This window comes from Amphiprion ocellaris, chromosome 24 (assembly GCF_022539595.1).
Source record: "Amphiprion ocellaris isolate individual 3 ecotype Okinawa chromosome 24, ASM2253959v1, whole genome shotgun sequence".
In the NCBI taxonomy this organism is placed as follows: domain Eukaryota; kingdom Metazoa; phylum Chordata; class Actinopteri; family Pomacentridae; genus Amphiprion; species Amphiprion ocellaris.
Genome location: NC_072789.1, coordinates 15,652,890 through 15,672,489, shown reverse-complemented (window position 1 = coordinate 15,672,489; position 19,600 = coordinate 15,652,890). Strand labels below are relative to the sequence as shown.

Here is a 19,600-nt window from a genome sequence, read left to right as displayed (position 1 = left end):
ACGTTTCCTGGACAGTTCTTCATGCTTATGGCTCCTCCCACACATCTGCTAGTTCCTTGGTGAAACTAAACTGTGTCTCCTCATTGTTTGCTCCAAAATATTAAATCCTCATCAGTGACATGAGTCTCTTGTAACAAAAACACATTGTGCCTGTAGTCCTTTGTAAAATAAAATACAGCCTTTCTCTTAGTGCTGTCTTTAAGTCTCGTGGTATTTAAGGAAATAAAAGACAACTTTGAACATGTGAACATAATATTCAGTAACAATAAGTCACTTCACTAAGGCTGTGAGTTTGGATGAAGAAAGTAACTGTTATATTGATCCCTGGAAATAAACTCTGAGTCTCATTTGGCTCTATTCAGTAACCAGAACACATATTTCCATGTCTTTTTATTTTCTATGGGAATATGTGGACTCCTTCTATGAAAGTTTGCTCTCTTCCCCTGATCTCTGGCTTCTTTTATCTTCATCCACATCAGCTCCAGCATTGCTCTGTCTTCTTTTCTTAAATCTTCTTCATCTTTTTTCCACATCTCACAGCCTTTTGACAGCATCCACATTTCATTTCTGCATCACGCTTCCCAAACTGAACCATGACCTGCCTGGTGTGATTTTGCTCTTTCTTCCCGATGTGATGAACGCTGTCCACCATGTTTTGCTGTTCATGTTGATGGCCGGTTCATTGACGTTGTTGCAGAGTAGTCATGATCCATACATCCACAAAGGAAGAGAAAATTACTCTCCTTTCTTTTAAAAGTCCTAGACTTCATTTTTTGGAGACTAAACTTCAGATTAAACAAACTATGAGGGACCGTTTGAAGATTTTAGGAAAGTGTTGCTGCTCAGAGATCCATCTAGCTGGAAGTCTCTCTCATCCAACTAACAAGTCGGGACTCTGTGGATTAAATCTGGGAAAAGTCATGTTGTTGATCCACCATTAGATGGCAGCAGAGACTCAGACACAAATCTCTGTCCCTGCATCTGATCAATAATCACTAATAATAATGATACATTATGAATCAATCAACCAATCATATTTTGATCATTTTATACATATTTGTGGTTGTTTTAATACTAGTATTCAAATGAATCTGATTAATCTCCATCATTTCTAACACTGTTGGGTCTAAACCTTCATATTTCAACATGTTAGTTTCTCTCTATGATTAGTAAAACTGGAGGGTCTGAACCTCAATATTTAAACTGCTTCATTTCATTTTTCAAACCAATCTGAATTGTCTGCAGGAAAACACTTTGGCGCAACGTCTGTTTTTATTTTTGATGTGTTTTATGAATGAGGGTGACTTTACTAATAATCAATAGAGCTCTCATGTGTCTGACATGAAAATAAATTTAAAATATATTAAAGAATGACAGTAAAAATAAAGCAGACAGCAGATCCAATAAAACATGAAGAGGTAGAAGAGTATAAAAATGCATAATAATAATAATAATAATAATAATAATAATAATAATAATAATAATAATAATAATAATAATAATAATAATAATAATAAGGCTCATATAAATATGGATGAATTCTTTAATCTGTGGTTCATCATGTTTTGGATTCCCAGTGTCAGATTACAGCCACAAATAAAAACAACTACATTATGTTTTCAGTGTAATTATTACTGAAGCTCAGCAAACATTCAGAGATCTTTCACGGTGTTTTATTTCCCTAAACGTGGTTCATCTCCAGCTGAACTCTCTGATGTCTGATTTTTCCACTGGAACCCAAACGCCTCTCTGTCTAACTTTCAGTTTCGTTCTTCCAAAGTTATGGCGCAGTTTACGTCCTCCGGTCCAGCCTCCGTGTGAAGGTAATGTCAGCAGCTTTTAAACACTTTAATGTTGGACATTTGTTCAGAAAAGCAGCAGAAACTTGAGCCTCGCTGGACACTTTCTGTGGAGCTGGAAGGTTCGGTTGAAGGAGTTAAACCGATCAACGTGTCGCCATTTAGTGTCTGTGACCGGAAACCGTCGAATAAGTCCGAAATAAATAACAGTAAAGTGTCGAAATAACAATACAGTAAAGGGAACTGATGGTCAGGAGCTGAATACGGTGTTTGTTCCGTGTTTCTCCACTTTGTGGTGCCTGAATCAGCCTGTGGAGGAGGCGGAGTGAGGAGCTGCTCCAAGCCGTTCAGGGAAGCCTGAGCTCGGCCTGATAACCGGAAGAGACTCGGTCTGACTGGATCCAGACAGCAGGAGGTTGTTCTCTAGCCGTCCCCTTGACGTGCTATCCTGCAGTCAGACTAACTGGATTTTACTCTGATCACTGCCTGTTTCCCTGTCAATACTATCAGCGGCCTCGTTTCCAGTGATGAAAGCGTTAAAAAGCCTAAATCTCCTCCAGGATGTTGACTTTAATAATCAGGTTGATCATAGAACAGACAGCTGCCTCACTGGAACGTTAGTAGCTGTGACTTGTAGAGGACTGGGATGTTTATTCCACTTTATAGAGTCTGCTGCCTGAACTGACCTTAGAAACACACTATGTTGATGTGAGCCAGTAGTTTTATTAGTGTCTGCATGGAACCAACAACTGATCATCAAGTCAAATAAATTCAGTACGGTTCAAAAACATTTGCACAACATTTATTAAATGATAACTTTTGATGTAATTTCAAGTCTTTATGAGGTTATTTTACATCATTTGTTGCTATTTTAAATGTTTCTGTTGTGACTAGGGATTTATGTTTTTTATGCATTTTTCAAAACTGATTTTGCACATTTTTGTGGTGATTTCAGTCTTTATGAGGTTATTTTACATCATTTGTTGCTATTTTAAATGTTTCTGTTATGATTTAGTGATTTATGATTTTTATGCATTTTTTTAAAACTGATTTTGCACATTTTTGTGGTGATTTCAGTCTTTATGAGGTTATTTCACGGCATTTGTTATGATTTTGAGTATTTTTGTGGTAATTTTTTTGTGTCAATTTTGTGGTGATTTTGTACATTTTTTTATCATGTGAAGACGTGCTTTCATCTTTTTTGCAGTGATTTTGCAAATTTTTGGAGTGATTTCATCTTTATGAGGTAATTTCACATCATTTGTTGCTATATTTAGTGTTTTTATATTTAGTGTTTTATTTTTGTGTTTTTCATGCATTTTTAAAAACTGATTTTGCACCTTTTGGTGGTAATTTCAAGTCTTTGTGAGATTATTTTACATCATTAGCTGCTATTTTGAGGGTTTTTATGATAATTTAGTGACTTTTTAATGTCTATTTTGCATTTTTTAAAAGTGATTTTGCACATTGTTGTGGTGATTTCAGTCACTGTAAGGTTATTTCACATTATTGGTTGCTATTTTGAATGTTTTGTGGTAATTTAGTGAGTTTTTAATGTCGAATTTTCATTTTTTAAAAGTTATTTTGCACATTTTTGTGGTGATTTAGCACATTTTTGTGGTGATTTAGCACATTTTTGTGGTGATTTTTGCATTTTGGGGGGTTATTTCACATCATTTGTTGCTATTTTGAGTGTTTTTATGGTTATTTAGTGACTTTATAATGTCAATTTTGCATTTTTTTAAAAGTGATTTTGCACCCTTTTGTGGTAGTTTTTGCATTTTGGGGGGTTTGTGTCATGTCGTTTGTTGTGACTTTGAGTCTGTACATAAATTTAAACCAAATCTTCAGACATGTTGGGGTGTTCCCAACCAGCAGGAGTTATCAAACTGATACTGAAATCAATGTGTTTTATCAGTAAATAACATTTGTGTTTGTCAGGCAGTTCTAAACATGAGTTGTTCTTATTAGCTGTCAATCACAACCTGTGATCTGATCTGTCTAGCAGAGGGGAAAAGATTTAAACTGAAATAAAGTTCACCTGATACACTTTGAAGAAACCAAATGCTAGAAATGTTCAGATGTTTCTTCAATGTAGCATTAAATGAGATTGAGAGCAGGCATGTCTCTTTCTGCACTGTTGAGGGAAATGTGCATTAGTGTGATCTCTGCTGATGTTGGTTCTGTCCCAGTGATTCCATTCTAGGGAAAGTTAACTGTCAGGGATTTACAGCCTGATGGGAGTTTCTGCTTTCATGAACCACAGGGTTTGTAGAAGTTGTGTTGGATGTTGAGAGACATGAAAAAGGTTGAATGTTGAAATAATCCGTCACATGAACTGAGTAGGAATCAGCCTGTAAAATGTGCTCTTATTGTGAAACTCTGCCTGCTGCTTCCTCATAGGTGGAGTCCTGACTGGTTCCAGGAAACAGATCAACTGTCTGAGCATCCAGGAGTGGACTGGAAACTTTCTTCTTCTTCTTCAGCGCTTTGAATAAAGTGTAAGTTTGCTTTGTTTGCTGCTTTAACCAGTAATGTTGCTGTTTGTTTCTTCTCTGTGATGTTTCTACATGTTCACTTCTTATTTCAGCACAAACTTTGGATGATTGCTGTTTAAACATGGATCAATATGATTATTAGGTTGTTGATTGACTGCGATCAGTCAATATTTCTATGAGATTATTGATTGACTTGAGTCAGTTTGATGAGCTGCTGATGTTTCTTTGTTTGTTCACAATCCAAACTGCATGGTGTCTTTTTGACTTTGGGTTTGTGGGTGAGTCTTTGCAGCTCCATGACTGGACTGATAGTAGAAGTGCAGCAGCTGATCTTTTCCAGGAGGATTTGAGTGGATCAATGATGTTTGTTTCCTGTGCAGGTGAAGGTAGAAAGTGTGTGTGAGCTGCTGTGAGTTGAGCAGCATGGATGAGTGTGAGGACAGAGAGGAGGGAGTCCCTCCCTCTAAAGGCTCTCTGTGTGGGGAACAGGAGAACCAGAGCAAAGCTCAGAGGTGAGACCAGCATCTCTAACTGTCCAGGACTCTGGTGCATGTCAGAGCTCAGCATCACATCACTGCTGCATGATTATTCACAGGAATCCACCTGGACCTGGACCTGGACCTGCGTCCAGCTGTGTGTCCTTCAAGAGCGACTGGTCTAAGGATTTTTTTATTGAATTTAAAGGAGAACCAGGTCCTGCTGCAGAGGGGTAAGATGTTCAGAACAAGGTTTCAGAGCTGCTAGTTTGATAGCAGATTGGCTCCTCATCAAACAGAACAAATGTTTTGAAGAAGTGATGCTAATAACGTGAACATCATCCACAGAGACATTAAAAACAGAACCAGGTGGATCACAGCAAGAACTCTGAGTTCACTAAAATATCAAGAAATAGTTTTACTGGACAAAACTTCGGTTCTGTGGTTATATAAGCCTCGTTAGCCTGTATGTTAGCTTGTATGCTAGTCTGTATGTTAGCCTGTATGTTAGCCTATAGGGTGAATTTTACATTGTTGATGGAGACGACTGATGCTGGACGAGGATGGAGAGGACAGAAAAATGGTTCTTGTTGTCCTCTCTGAGTTTAATCAGTCAGCATCAAGACCTACAGAGCAGTTTTCTAGGTTCTCTCAGAAGTTCCAACACTGGAGTAGGAACTTTGAACTCCTAGAAACAGTCCTGAAAGAGGTTCTACAGGGACAGTTCCTGTGGTCAGAACAAAGATTGATGATGAGCCAAAATGAAGAGAAAGTTCCTGCAGTGGAAAACAGACTAACGTTGGAATCTCTAATGAACATCATGGACCTTCAGCTTGTGTTTGTCTCTCTGTGATAAAGTGAGAATTAACTGTTGATGTTGATCCACAGAGTGGAGCAGCAGAACTCAGAGGTTCCTAGAGCTCAGTCTGTCCAGCAACATCACCTGGACTCCATATTCATGGTGAGTTCATGGACAACAAGTTGTTCTCCATCTGTTGTGTTCAGGTGTCTCCATGCTGCTCTTTGTAGACCAGTGGACTGTCAGTGTGTCCAACATGGATCTGATGTTTGGCTCCATGATTTGACTCTGATGGACTCATTGACACATTTCTCTGTTCCAGCTGCTGGAGGACAACATGGTGACTTTTGTGAAGAAGGAGCTGAAGAAGATGCAGAAGGTTGTGAGTCCAGATTACCCAGAATGCTCCTCAGAGAGTCAGAGGGAGGATGAGGAGGAGTTGGAGGGTGATGATGAAGAGCAGAGGAGCAGCAGAGAGATGTTTCAGCAGATCACAGTGTTGTTCCTGAGGAGGATGAAGCAGGAGAAGCTGGCTGACTGTCTGCAGAGCAGTAAGAGGATTTGTGGAAAGACTGAAGCTGATGATCAAGAGAACATTTACTAAAGTCTCAGAATATCTTCACACAATCAGTCTTTAGGGGGACAAACTGTCACCTTCACTTTATTGCTACTTTGGTGCTTTAATATCCAGGTTACTTCTACTTCACTCTTTCGTTCATGTGTTTTCATTCAGAACTTGCTGCTGGAGGTTGTGGACGTGAACTTAAATGTGGTCTGAAGAAGAAGTTCCAGAGAGTGTTTGAGGGCATCGCTAAAGCAGGACAGCAGACCCTCCTGAATGAGATCTACACAGAGCTGTACATCACAGAGGGAGGGACTGCAGAGGTCAATGATGAACATGAGGTCAGACGGATTGAAGCAGCATCCAGGAAAGCAGACAGAGCAGAAAGAAGCATCAGAGCAGAAGACATCCTTAAAGGCTCACCTGGAAGAGATGGACCAATCAGAACAGTGATGACAAAGGGAGTGGCTGGCATCGGGAAAACAGTGTTAACACAGAAGTTGACTCTGGACTGGGCTGAAGACAAAAGCAACCAGGACATCCACTTCATGTTTCCATTGACTTTCAGAGAGCTGAATGTGCTGAAAGAGAGAAAGTTCAGCTTGATGGAACTTGTTCATCATTTCTTCAGTGAAACTAAAGCAGCAGGAATCTGCAGCTTTGAAGACTTCCAGGTTGTGTTGATCTTTGACGGTCTGGATGAGTGTCGTCTTCCTCTGGACTTCCACAACAATGAGGTCCTGACTGATGTCAGAGAGTCCACCTCAGTGGATGTGCTGCTGACAAACCTGATCAGGGGGAAACTGCTTCCCTCTGCTCGCCTCTGGATAACCACACGACCTGCAGCAGCCAATCAGATCCCTCCTGACTGTGTGGACATGGTGACGGAGGTCAGAGGGTTCACCGACCCACAGAAGGAGGAGTACTTCAGGAAGAGATTCAGAGATGAGGAGCAGGTCAGCAGCATCATCTCCCACATGAAGAAGTCACGAAGCCTCCACATCATGTGCCACATCCCAGTGTTCTGCTGGATCACTGCTACAGTTCTGGAGGAGCTGCTGAGAACCAGAGAGGGAGGAGATCTGCCCAGAACCCTGACTGAGATGTTCATCCACCACCTGGTGGTTCAGGCCAAAGTCAAGAAGGTCAAGTATGATGGAGGAGCTGAGACAAATCCACGCTGGAGTCCAGACAGCAGGAGGATGATTGAGTCTCTGGGAAAACTGGCTTTTAATCAGCTGCAGAGAGGAAACCTGATCTTCTATGAGTCCGACCTGACAGAGTGTGGCATCGATATGGAAGCAGCCTCAGTGTACTCAGGAGTGTTGACACAGATCTTTAAAGAGGAGAGAGGACTGTACCAGGACAAGGTGTTCTGCTTCGTCCATCTGAGCGTTCAGGAGTTTCTGGCTGCTCTTCATGTCCATCAGACCTTCATCAACTCTGGAATTAACCTGCTGGAGAAAGAACAAACTGCTACCAAGAAGCTGAAAGTATTTCTAAAGAAACCTGAACTAAAACATCTCTATCAGAGAGCTGTGGACGAGGCCTTACAGAGTCCAAACGGACACCTGGACTTGTTCCTGCGCTTCCTCCTGGGTCTGTCACTGCCGACCAATCAGAATCTCCTACGAGACCTGCTGACACAGACAGGAAGTAGCTCACAGACCAATCAGAAAACAGTGGAGTACATCAAGAAGAAGATTAGTGAGAATGTGTCTGCAGAGAGAAGCATCAATCTGTTCCACTGTCTGAATGAACTGAAGGATGTTTCTCTAGTGGAGGAGATCCAACAGTCCCTGAGATCAGGACGTCTGTCCACAGATAGACTGTCTCCTGCTCAGTGGTCAGCTCTGGGCTTCAACTTACTGTCATCAGGAGAACATCTGGACATGTTTGACCTGAAGAAATACTCTGCTTCAGAGGAGGTTCTTCTGAGGCTGCTGCCAGTCGTCAAAGCCTCCAAGAAAGTTGTGTAAGTAGTTGGAGACTGAAGATCCTTTTTCATTTTGCTGCCATTTCATCAGTATAATCTACTTTTTGTCTCTTCAGACTGAGTGGCTGTAATTTGTCAGAGAGAAGCTGTGGAGCTCTGTCCTCAGTCCTCAGCTCCCAGTCCTCCAGTGTGACAGAGCTGGACCTGACTAACAACAACCTGCAGGATTCAGGAGTGGAGAGTCTTTCTGCTGGACTGGAGAGTCCACACTGTAAACTGGAAGCTCTCAGGTCAGGACTCATCAACTTGTTCAACTGATGACCATTTAAAATGTGTTTTTATTCATGATGAGCAGAACAGCTGAGGTGGGAGGTTTTCTGTATTTCAGGGATGAGAATTTTCCGCGGATCCGCGGAATTCCGAGTTTTTTTCCGCCGAAAGTATAGTTTTTGTGAATCGTGTAAATCCGTTGAGAAAATTGTAGGGGGGTAGGGGTAGGCAAGCGGCCGGCCGACGCGTCGCGAGCCGAGGCTTGTGATGGCCGCCCGCCGTGATGGCCATCCCGCCGCCGACATCTTTCGGCAACGCGCATTGCAACGCGCTTTGCGGGGGGGGGGAGTTTTTTTCCATTTGTCATTCTCATCCCTGGTATTTGTATGACTCAGATCAGTCCTATTACTGACCTTTAGCACTAGTTTCTCTTAATGAGGCCTCTTCCACGACAGGAGCTTAAGAACCTGGAACCTGCATCACAGAACCAGAACCTGTAAGAACCCGTGAAGTCTTAGTGCCAGCTTCTGTTTTAGTTTCCACTTATTTGCAAAATAAAATGTTTCAGATAGACGTTGATGAAAAGGAAACACCAAAACAAACATTTCATGTTCACACTTGAACTTGTTTCATGGATCTTCTCCAGGTTGTTTTCTTCTGTGTCACAGATGTATCATTGAGTACAGATACTTTAGAATTGGCTGTAAGACCAGATGGATATTTAGAATTTTTCACCCCCATACATCTCTCTGAACTCATTTCAATAGTTTCTACATCCAAACCATCAACATGTCTTTTAGATCCTATCCCAACTAGACTGTTCAAGGAGGCTTTACCTTTAATTAATTCCTCAACGTTAGATCTGATTAATCTCTCTCTAGTAACAGGTTATGTACCACAGGCTTTTAAGGTTGCTGTAATCAAACCTTTACTTAAAAAGCCCACTCTAGATCCAGATGTTTTAGCCAACTATAGACCAATTTCCAACCTCCCATTTCTCTCCAAAATTCTGGAAAGAACAGTTGCAAATCAATTATGTGAACATTTACAAAGGAATAGCTTGTTTGAAGAGTTTCAGTCAGGCTTCAGAGTGCATCATAGCACAGAAACAGCTCTGGTGAAAGTTACTAATGACCTTCTCATAGCGTCAGATAATGGACTGGTCTCTATACTTATTTTATTGGACCTTAGTGCAGCATTCGATACAATCGACCACAAACTTTTATTACAGCGACTAGAACTATTGGCATTAAAGGGACAGCACTGGACTGGTTTAAATCCTACTTATCAGACAGGTTCCAGTTTGTGCATGTCAACAATGACTCTTCTGAGCATACTAGGGTTAATCATGGAGTTCCTCAGGGTTCTGTCTTAGGACCAATACTGTTCACATTATACATGCTTCCCTTAGGCAACATTATTAGGAAGCACTGTATTAATTTCCATTGTTATGCTGACGACACTCAATTGTATTTATCTATGAAGCCAAATGAAACTAATCAGCTAGCTAGACTGCAAGATTGTCTTAAGGACATAAAGACCTGGATGACCTATAATTTCTTACTACTAAATTCAGACAAGACTGAAGTCATTGTATTTGGCCCCAAACATCTTAGAGAATTGCTTTCAAAGCATATAGTTACTCTGGATGGCATTACATTGGCCTCCAGTACTACTGTGAGGAACCTCGGTGTTATCTTTGACCAGGACATGTCCTTTAACTCGCACATAAAACAAATCTGTAGGACTTCCTTTTTTCACCTGAGAAATATTGTGAAAATCAGGAACATCCTGTCTCAGAGTGATGCAGAAAAACTAGTCCATGCATTTGTTACTTCTAGGCTTGACTACTGTAATTCCTTATTATCAGGTTGTCCCAATAGCTCTCTGAAATATCTACAGCTGATCCAAAACGCTGCAGCCAGAGTACTGACGGGAGTTAGCAAGAGAGATCATATTTCTCCTATATTGGTTTCTCTTCATTGGCTTCCTGTTAAATCTAGAATAGAATTCAAAATCCTTCTTCTGACATATAAAGCTCTTAACAACCAATCTCCATCATATCTTAAAGACCTGATAGTACCATATTATCCTAGCAGAACTCTTCGCTCTCAAACTGCAGGCTTACTTGTTGTTCCTAGAATCTCTAAAAGTAGAATGGGAGGCAGAGCCTTCAGTTATCAGGCACCTCTCCTGTGGAACCAGCTCCCAGTTTGGGTTCGGGAGGCGGACACCCTCTCTATTTTTAAGACCAGGCTTAAAACCTTCCTTTTCGACAAAGCTTATAGTTAGGGCTGACTGGGGGACCCTGACGGGGTATGCTGGTGTTTTCATTTGCACAACTGACTTCCCCTCTTGACGTCCCTTTAGTTTGCCCCTAGTTATGCTGCTATAGGCCTAGGCTGCTGGGGAACCTCTCTTGATGCACTGAGCCCTTCTCTAACTACCTATGTATTTACTATATATACCATTATTGCATTACATTCACTCTGTTTCTTTCTGTGTCCTTTCTCCGAGTGTCCCTGGTCCCAGAGCTGGATGCTGGATGCTTCAGATGTGTGGCTGTGTTTTATGGTCCTTGTGTCCCACCCCCCCACCTCTCTATCTCTACCCCTCTATCTGTATCCCTCTATCTCTACCTCTCTACCTCTACCCCTCTACCTCTATCCCTCTATCTCTACCTTTCTACCTCTTCTGTCCCTCTCAACCCGCCCGGCCAGCAGGCAGATGGGTCCCCCCATATTAGAGCCGGGTTCTGCTCGAGGTTTTTTTCCCTGTTAAAAGGGTGTTTTCCTTGCCACTGTCGCCTTTTGGCTTGCTCTGGGGGTCAGGCATATGGGTTCTGTAAAGCGTCTCGAGACAATTTGACTGTAATTGGCGCTATATAAATAAAATTGAATTGAATTGAATTCTGACTAGATCCTTGCTTGTGTTGTTTCTACTCTCAGATGTTCATTGCTTTGGATCAATGTGTCTGCCGAATGAAACTGTAGAATGTTCAGTTTGTTCGATGACTGAACTCAGTGCAGTTCAGCTGGTGGACAGTTGGACTGTTGTTTACATTCTTATTTGAGGTTCAGGTCCAATTCCTTCTCACCATTGGAGCCCAAACAGCCACTGAAGCAGTGTTGCCTTCTGTCTCCACTGAGATCAAAGGGATCCTCAGTTCAAATCCTCTTGGGTTCACCTCCTCAGATGTTATGGATCCTGATCCCATCACTCCCAACTCTGTCTTCATTGGGCGGCAGGACACGTCCCTACCTCAGGTGGTTCATGAGGAACTGAGATTTTGGGTTGAAGAACATGACAACATACTCAGATACTGGCTGAAGATTTTTGGAAAGACTTCCTGGAACAGCAGCTTCCAGGACTCCAGGTCTGTCAGAAATGATGGAGTGAAGCAGCAGCAGCCCTGCAGGTGAGGACAGTCATCATGACTGTTGATAAGCAGTGTCCTCATGTCCTCTGGTCTGTGGGTAAGGTCAGTCCAGTCTTCCTGCTGCTGATGGCTGAGTCCCATCAACTGAAGTGTTGGTGAAGGATAGAACATCCATCCCACCTGTGGTGAGGTTCATGGTCTCTCTGCTGTCCCTGAAGAGGAGCAAACCCCTCATAGGGACCCTATGACCCTTTTCAGATGTGAGGCTGTTAAAAGGTTGTTGGTTCCTTTCAGACTGTAGGGACTGAGAGCCAATCACTGGGCAGCAGAGTGTCTTCTGAGACTGAGAGAGAATGAAGAGTCCAGCTCACTGATGCTATGAGGAGTCCAGACTTCATCAAGAGTGTAGATAAACAGTTTAAACACATTAGTTTGGAGATCCTTAGTTTGGTTCCAATGGGATTCATGTATCAGTGAAAAGCAAAGCATGAGTCTCAACAGCACAAATAGAAGTGAAGGAACCTGAAGAACAAGGACTGGAGATCAGAAGATGTTTGTTCTGCAACAACATCAGAGATGTAACTGAGTCTGACAGTGATTTAATCGCTGCCATCAGCATCAAGTTGAGTATTTTTCAGATTGTAAAGAAGGAAAAAGTCCAAATTGTGACTTGTCCAAGTGTGTGTCCTGATTTGAATCCAACAGACCAACTTTGGGATATTTTAAAGACAAAGGTAGAGCAACACAAACCCTCCAACAAAGAGCAGATGAAGACATAGTCTCTGAAGATGGTGGAACATCTCTGCAGAAATGTGGTTTCTTCATGCTGAGGAGGATTAAATGTGTCATCAAAAATAAAGGTGGACATAGAAAGTAGTGAAAAAATCCAACATTCTAATGACAGTAATGAAAGATATATTGACCTTTATTGGATTAATTTCTTGTTGTTTGGCCTGTATTCTTCATTTAGTAAATCTAAACTGTCAGTTTGTTTTTTTTTAATCAGATCAAATATTTTACTGCTCAGCTTCAAAGTAATCTGATTACTATAATGTACTACACTTTGGATTATTTTCACATTTAAATAATATTGCAGAGGACTGTCCTCAGCGCTGCTGTATTCTGGACATAGTGGAATGTATTTGTTGTTAAATTCACTGCTGTCTTTTCAACAGGACAGAAAATACTGTACTTAATGTATTACTTATTTTCTTCTCTTTGTCTCTTCAGACTGAGTGGCTGTAATCTGTCAGAGAGAAGCTGTGGAGCTCTGTCCTCAGTCCTCAGCTCCCAGTCCTCCAGTGTGACAGAGCTGGACCTGAGTAACAACAACCTGCAGGATTCAGGAGTGGAGAGTCTTTCTGCTGGACTGGAGAGTCCACACTGTAAACTGGAAGCTCTCAGGTCAGGACTCACACTTTGAAACTGATGTGATTTCTATCAGTGGATAAACAGCTAACCTGAGTAGAATCATTTCTGCTGATGGGATTCATCAAATGAGCTTTTACTGAACTTGTGCAGGACTTTGTCAGGGTTTATTTTGACATAATTAAATCCCACTAATCATTGTTGAGATTGTTGATTTGCTTGAGACGAATGAAATGTGCAGCAAAATGTATCTGAAAGACAAAGAAGAAAAGAGAGAGTGAGAAACATCCATCCAAGTGTTGTCCATCAGGTTTGTGTTGTTTTGTGTGTGCAGGCTGTCAGGCTGTCTGGTCACAGAGGAAGGCTGTGCTTCTCTGGCCTCAGCTCTGAGCTTCAAGACCTCACATCTGAGAGAACTGGACCTGAGCTACAACCATCCAGGAGACTCAGGAGAGAAGATGCTGAGAGCTAAAGTGGAGGATCCAGACTGTAGACTGGAAACTCTCAGGTACAGACAGACAGACCCTCTCAGGTACAGACAGACAGACACTCTCAGGTACAGACAGACAGACACTCTCATGTACAGACAGACAGACACTCTCAGGTACAGACAGATAGACACTCTCAGGAAACTATCATCCTAGTGTTGCAGGCCAAGCCTGCCCCTTTCCATCAGTAGGTTTCAGGATGTGTGAGACATCAGAGGAAGTGCTGCAATGGTAGGAAGGAAGAAGAACAGTGAAGCTGAAGAAGGGTGATGTTTAGGTGCAGCTGCAGTCACAGCGCATGTTATGGTCCAAACAGAGAAGTAGATCCAAGTGTGTTCTGGAGAAGCTGAGTGTGTGTACAGTGTGCTGCAGAGCTTGAATAAAGTTCCTCGTTCTCCACCGCAGAGTTGGTCCAGACTCTGAATACAATTTGTTCCCAACAGTGAGCCACGCTAAGCTAAGTGAGCTAGCGTTTACCCGAGGCCGTCCTTTAAAATACGGGATCGTCCTTTATTTGACAATTAATTGTTGCGTCCCGTATTGAATCAATACGGGACGTAAATTGTTCCGTATTTTCATAAACGCCCCGTACACGTCTGTCACACACTCTTCAAAACTGCATAAGGAACAAAATAAAACACCGGAAATACTAAGGGCAGCCAATTTCATCTTCATACGACCTATGTAGCGAGGACCTGATGCCAGGTCCAGCAGATCACGCTGCAGCCACGTATTTAAAAATGTTGACACCCGAAACTCCACCACGTCCACAGAAGCAAAAATGTTCGCAAATGTACCGACATGAGTGGGAAGAGTGGAACCCCTGGCAGTGATAACAAGACAAACTGTGTTTTCTGTTGCTCATGGACTGGCTGAAGTAAGGCAGCATCAGGAGACCAACATGTAAGAAACATGAGAACAGAGAGAACCCAACCAGAACCCAACCAGCAGTCAGTCATCTCCTGAAGTCCATATGGTGAAGGACATCAGTATCCGGTAGTGAATTTACCAGAGGATGCTTATAATCATGCTGATGTGGTCCTAGACTCTACAGTATTTTAGTAACTCAATAAATGCTTAAGTTGTTCAGTATTTTTTAATGCCTTTTAGTTTTTAATGAACATTTATTTAATAGTCTATATGTAATCAATAAATGGCCTTTGCCTATCTAAAGAAAAACTCACTCAGAACTCTGATATGCTAACAGTACTAAATAAATACATGCATACACACATAAATAATACATTAACTGTGTTAAGATAAGCTTTATATTTAGATGAAAAAAAAATGTCTGTAGAGAATTTCTTTGTCCAGTATTCTGCATTCAGTTGTTTATGTTTTTGCAGAATCCAGTATTGCACACTGGTTGCTCATTACATTTTATTTCATTAGTTTGGTTTCACTGTTTAAAATGATGCCACTTCTGTTCAGATAGAACCTTGTGATCATAAAACAATACAAAACTCTTAGTTACGTGTTAATAAAGCACTTAAAGCATTACGTATGGCTAAATGCTTTTTTAAGAATTAAATATACCACTCCATGGGTGGTAGTGATCCCGAGTTCAGTAAAGTTGGAAAGATATTCACAGATTCGGACTTCTGGCATCAATAACTCATTAGATATAGGTTATCAAAACATGACTGATGCCTCTTTCCCGTCGTTATAAGGTACACAATGTGCTACAAGCCCAGTTTTATCAACAGTAGCTGTCTTTCAAGCTGCACAAATAACATTGATGTCTGTGTGCAGACACAAATATTCAATAACTTCAATTTTGTACTCTGTAGTGTCGCCAAAATCACTGCAGCCTTCAGCTGACTCCTGTTGACACCAATGTTCTTCCTGCAGCTTGAAAGACAGCTACTGTTGATAAAACTGGGCTTGTAGCACATTGTGTAGGTACACAATGTGCTACAATAAGGTTATACAATAGGGTTATAATAAGGTTATAATGATGGAAAAGAGGCATCGTTTATGTTTTCACAACATATATCTAACAAGTTATTGATGCTGGAAGTCTGAATCTGTGAATATCTTTCCAACTTTTCTGAACTGTGGCCCCGAGGAGCCATGGTGGGCGTCCTTTATTTTCATTTCTGAAAGGTAGCAACCCTATGTCCAACTACGGTTCAGAAGCCAACAAAACCGGGTCGTTAACACTAGCTTAGCAGAAAGACTGGAAACACGGTAAACTGTTAGCCTAGCTTAGCTTAAAGACAGGAAGCAGGGTAAACTGTTAGCCTAGCTCCATGATAAGAGGAACCATAAATGAGTAAAGCTGAATAATGAGTGTAAACTGAGCTGGAACGTGACGAGCACAGGACAGGACTTTAGAGATGCTGCATTCAGGTGTCTGTGTCTCCATGTTGGACTGGTCCTTTATCAGTGGAACAGTGTGAGAGCCATGTAACGTCCATGTGTGCTGCTGAAAGAGTCGCTGCTGCTCTGACCGTCCTCCTCCTTTCAGGGTGACGCCTGCTGGAGTCCGATGGTTGACACCAGGTCTGAGGAAGTGTAAGTGTGTTTTAATGGATCGATGGAAACAAAGCAGCACATTCAAGCATCTTCAAAGTGTCACATCTCTGAGGTCATCATCAAAGGTTTAATACTGATCACATGATCCATCAATAACTGCAGCTGTGTTGTGTTTGTTCTGTCCATCAGATTCCTGTCAACTCACAGTCGACACAAACACAGTAAACAGAAACCTCAAACTGTCTGACAACAACAGGAAGGTGACACGTGTGAAGGAGGATCAGTCGTATCCTGATCATCCAGACAGGTTTGACTTCTGTCAGCTGCTGTGTACAACTGGTTTGACTGGTCGCTGTTACTGGGAGGTGGAGTGGAGAGGAAATGTTGATATATCAGTGAGTTACAGAGGAATCAGTAGGAAGGGAGGCAGTGATGACTGTCTGTTCGGATCTAATGATCAGTCCTGGAGTCTCGAGTGCTCTGTTTTTGGTTACTGTGTCAGTCACAATAACAGTCGAACACCCATCAGTTCCTCCTCAGTCTCTCACAGAGTTTCAGTTTATGTGGACGTTCCTGCTGGAACTCTGTCCTTCTACAGAGTTTCCTCTGACTCTCTGATCCACCTCCACACCTTCAACACCACATTCACTCAACCTCTTTATCCTGGATTTGGATTTGGGGTCTGGTGGTCCTGGTCTGGTTCCTCAGTGTTTCTGTGCTGAGTTGAGTCTCCAGAGTCTCCTCCTGGTAGAGAAACAGTGTTGAACAGATAGTTGAGTCTCTCCATGACTCTGTCCCTCAGAAACATCTTTTCACATTCATGGATTGAATGTGTTTCTTTGTGAAATCCTTCTAAATGATTCCTTGTAAACTTGTTCCTCTTCAAAGATGGAAGTTGTGATTATTCCAGGAGCCAAATGTGGTGTTTGCGTCTTTTTCCAGTCAAATGTTGAGAGTGAAAATCAGGATGTTGTGTTCCTCTGATGCTCACTTGAACTAAAAGCATTTGAGCTGCACAAAGTGTGAAATGAGAGAGGAAGCAGTGAATCTACAAACTGCTGACAGACTTTCACACATTATTGTCCAGTGAAAATCCGTTTTTTGTGCAGCCAGACTTGACCCTGATTTGAGTGTTTCAGTCCTGTTCTAGTGATGAAATGAGAACTTCCTTCATCTTGTGTGTGATGGAGAAGAATAAAGGGCTGTGGCTAAAAATCCTGACTCTGAGTTCTTCATTACAAACATACATTATATCAGCTGTTTATTATTCATCTGCTTTATTCTACTCTACTCAATGTGACTAAAAGGTTCCTCTCTGATTGGATCATTGGATCAACTTTGAACTATTTCCAGTGAAACAACAGAGAAGCTCAGAGAATCTCTCCTCATCAATCAGAGCCTTTTAGACAAAACATCATGAACAACCTGAAATTTATCAAGAAGAATAAATTCAGTTTCAGCAACATTCAGCCTCAGTTTATCATTTCCACATTACAACTTCCAGATCACAGTGTCGACAAAGGAACACAACATTTAGTCACCTGGAAGTGAACCATAGAGGATTTGCTGGAGGATCAAAACCACAAAAGTCAGACAAAATAAGACAAACAGCTAAAAAAGGACAAAATATTCCAAAAAAATTGAAAAAAAAGTTACAAACCAACAAAAAAAGGGACAACACAAGTGAAACAAACAAAATGACACAAACGACAGAAATAAGAATGAGAAAAGCAAAACACAAAATGACAAAAATGAGATAAAAAAAACAATCGAGACAAAAAGGAAACTCAAAACGAATTAAACATGAGACAAAATGACAGAAGTCAGAAAAAAAAAAACAACAAAACCAAGACAAAATACAAAGAAGACACAAAAAATGAGAGTAACAACACGAAAAAAACAAAGAAGAGACAAAAAATTTGATAAAAGTTACAAAGCAACAAAACAATGCACGAACAATCAAAACAAGACAAAAAAATTACAAAGAACGACAAAAACGACACAAAGCAACAGTTAAAGTGAAACAAAATGACACAAATAAGACAAAAAAAACAAGCGAGACAAAAACGAAATAAAAAATGACAAAAACAAGAAAGAAAATGACAAAAACGAGGTAAAAGACAAAAAAAAAATCAAAGCAAAATACTACAAAAACGAGGCACAAAATGACAAAAAAAATGAGACAAATGACACAAAAAAGAAAAAAAATTAGACAAAAAATTTACAAAGCAACAAAAACATAAACAATACAAGTGAGACAAAAAGGAAACAAAATGACAAGAAACAACAAAACCAAGACAAAATATTACAAAAACGAGACACAAAACTACAAAAAATGAGACAAATGACATGAAACAAAGCAAAGAAAGAGGCAAAAAATTGGATAAAGTTACAAAGCAACAAAACAATGGACAAATGCCAAAAACGACACAAACGAAACCAAAAATGACAAAATTGACAAAACAACAAAAATGAGACCAAAAAACACAACACAACAAAAATAAGACAAACAAGTGAGACAAAATGACAAAAGTCAGACAAAAAAAAAGACAAAATCAAGACAACATATTACAAAAATGAGACACGAAATGACAAATGAACAATCTAGTATTTTACTTTATGATCAAAACAACTTATCATGGTCTAGAAATTACTTTAAATTTATAGTTTTACTAATTTACAATCTGCAGTTAATGTCTTCTCTTACACTTTGAGGACCTGATTGGACCCTCTGGAGGACCGGATTGGACCATCTGGAGGACTGCTTTTGGCCTGTGGGCCGCATGTTGGACACTCCTGGTCTAAAGTGTAAACAGTGGTGTAAATAAACAAACACAGAGGCATAGATTAGTCCTCAAACTATATATTCATGTTAGAAAACAAATCCATTTCCAGGCGTTTGTTCCTACATTTGCTTTTTCTAGAATATTTTATTTCTTCATCTCAGTGCTGTAGAGTCTAACCCTGAATATTAAACACAATGATGTCAGTTTAAATCATAAATCATATTCTAGTGCAGTCATAAAACTTAATCAGCTAAACTTACAGAATAAACATCAGTGAACAATCTGAAGCTGAACATTTCAGTTATTGAGGTAAATGTCCATAAATCCTGATCTTCTAGAGTCTGAACTGTAATATTTCTGACATTAATCTGATTTTTTACTTTGTCCTGTCATTCGTATTGTGCTGATAAACAACACTTCCCTGACTTTCAGATAACATTCATTGTCAACACTAATTGTCAGTGATTGTGCAACTAAATTCCTCCACATTGTGTAACTTTACGTGCAGCAGCCGTGGGAACAAACGGACATTAAATGTGTTCATTTGACGCATCATGCAGGTTTATTTCTTCTAAATATCTCTGACTGAACGTGAGTCATCAGTAAAAACAAACTCATCTGCTCAACTGCATTTCCCACAATGGAAACATGGACAGAATTTAGCGTTCACCATGGCAACGCTGAAGTTCCACAACAGCAGTAAAGATTTTGAATGTAAAACTTGAGTGATGACTGCTGACCAGAACCTCAGTGAATCCAGT

The 19,600-nt window shown here is 40.7% G+C and overlaps 1 protein-coding gene across 2 annotated transcripts; it reads left to right on the top strand.

The window, feature by feature from the left end:
- The first annotated feature begins 1,782 nt into the window (after positions 1–1,782).
- LOC111579712 (NLR family CARD domain-containing protein 3-like) lies at positions 1,783–17,274 on the top strand. 2 transcript variants are annotated; one of them, XM_055008673.1, is made up of 12 exons: positions 3,031–3,045; positions 4,203–4,300; positions 4,678–4,809; positions 4,893–5,006; positions 5,662–5,734; positions 5,895–6,123; positions 6,306–8,109; positions 8,187–8,360; positions 12,950–13,123; positions 13,422–13,595; positions 16,046–16,092; positions 16,243–17,274. In XM_055008673.1, exons 3-12 carry the CDS (start codon positions 4,721–4,723, stop codon positions 16,773–16,775), a joined length of 3,411 nt encoding a protein of 1,136 aa, XP_054864648.1. In that variant the 5' UTR covers positions 3,031–3,045; positions 4,203–4,300; positions 4,678–4,720; the 3' UTR covers positions 16,776–17,274. The 2 variants fall into 2 exon arrangements, with proteins under 2 accessions (XP_054864647.1, XP_054864648.1); XM_055008672.1 differs by lacking the exons at positions 13,422–13,595; positions 16,046–16,092; positions 16,243–17,274 and adding an exon at positions 1,783–2,573 and having other exon boundaries at positions 3,007–3,045; positions 12,950–13,157.
- Positions 17,275–19,600: the final 2,326 nt, after the last annotated feature.

Bases quoted from the DNA above. Each gene is read 5' to 3' on its own strand.
- LOC111579712 (XM_055008673.1), top strand. From the start codon at position 4,721: ATGGATGAGTGTGAGGACAGAGAGGAGGGAGTCCCTCCCTCTAAAGGC. The intron at 5,735-5,894 runs GTGAGTTCATGG...TCTCTGTTCCAG, and splicing joins ACCTGGACTCCATATTCATG to CTGCTGGAGGACAACATGGT. The intron at 13,124-13,421 runs GTCAGGACTCAC...TTGTGTGTGCAG, and splicing joins TGTAAACTGGAAGCTCTCAG to GCTGTCAGGCTGTCTGGTCA.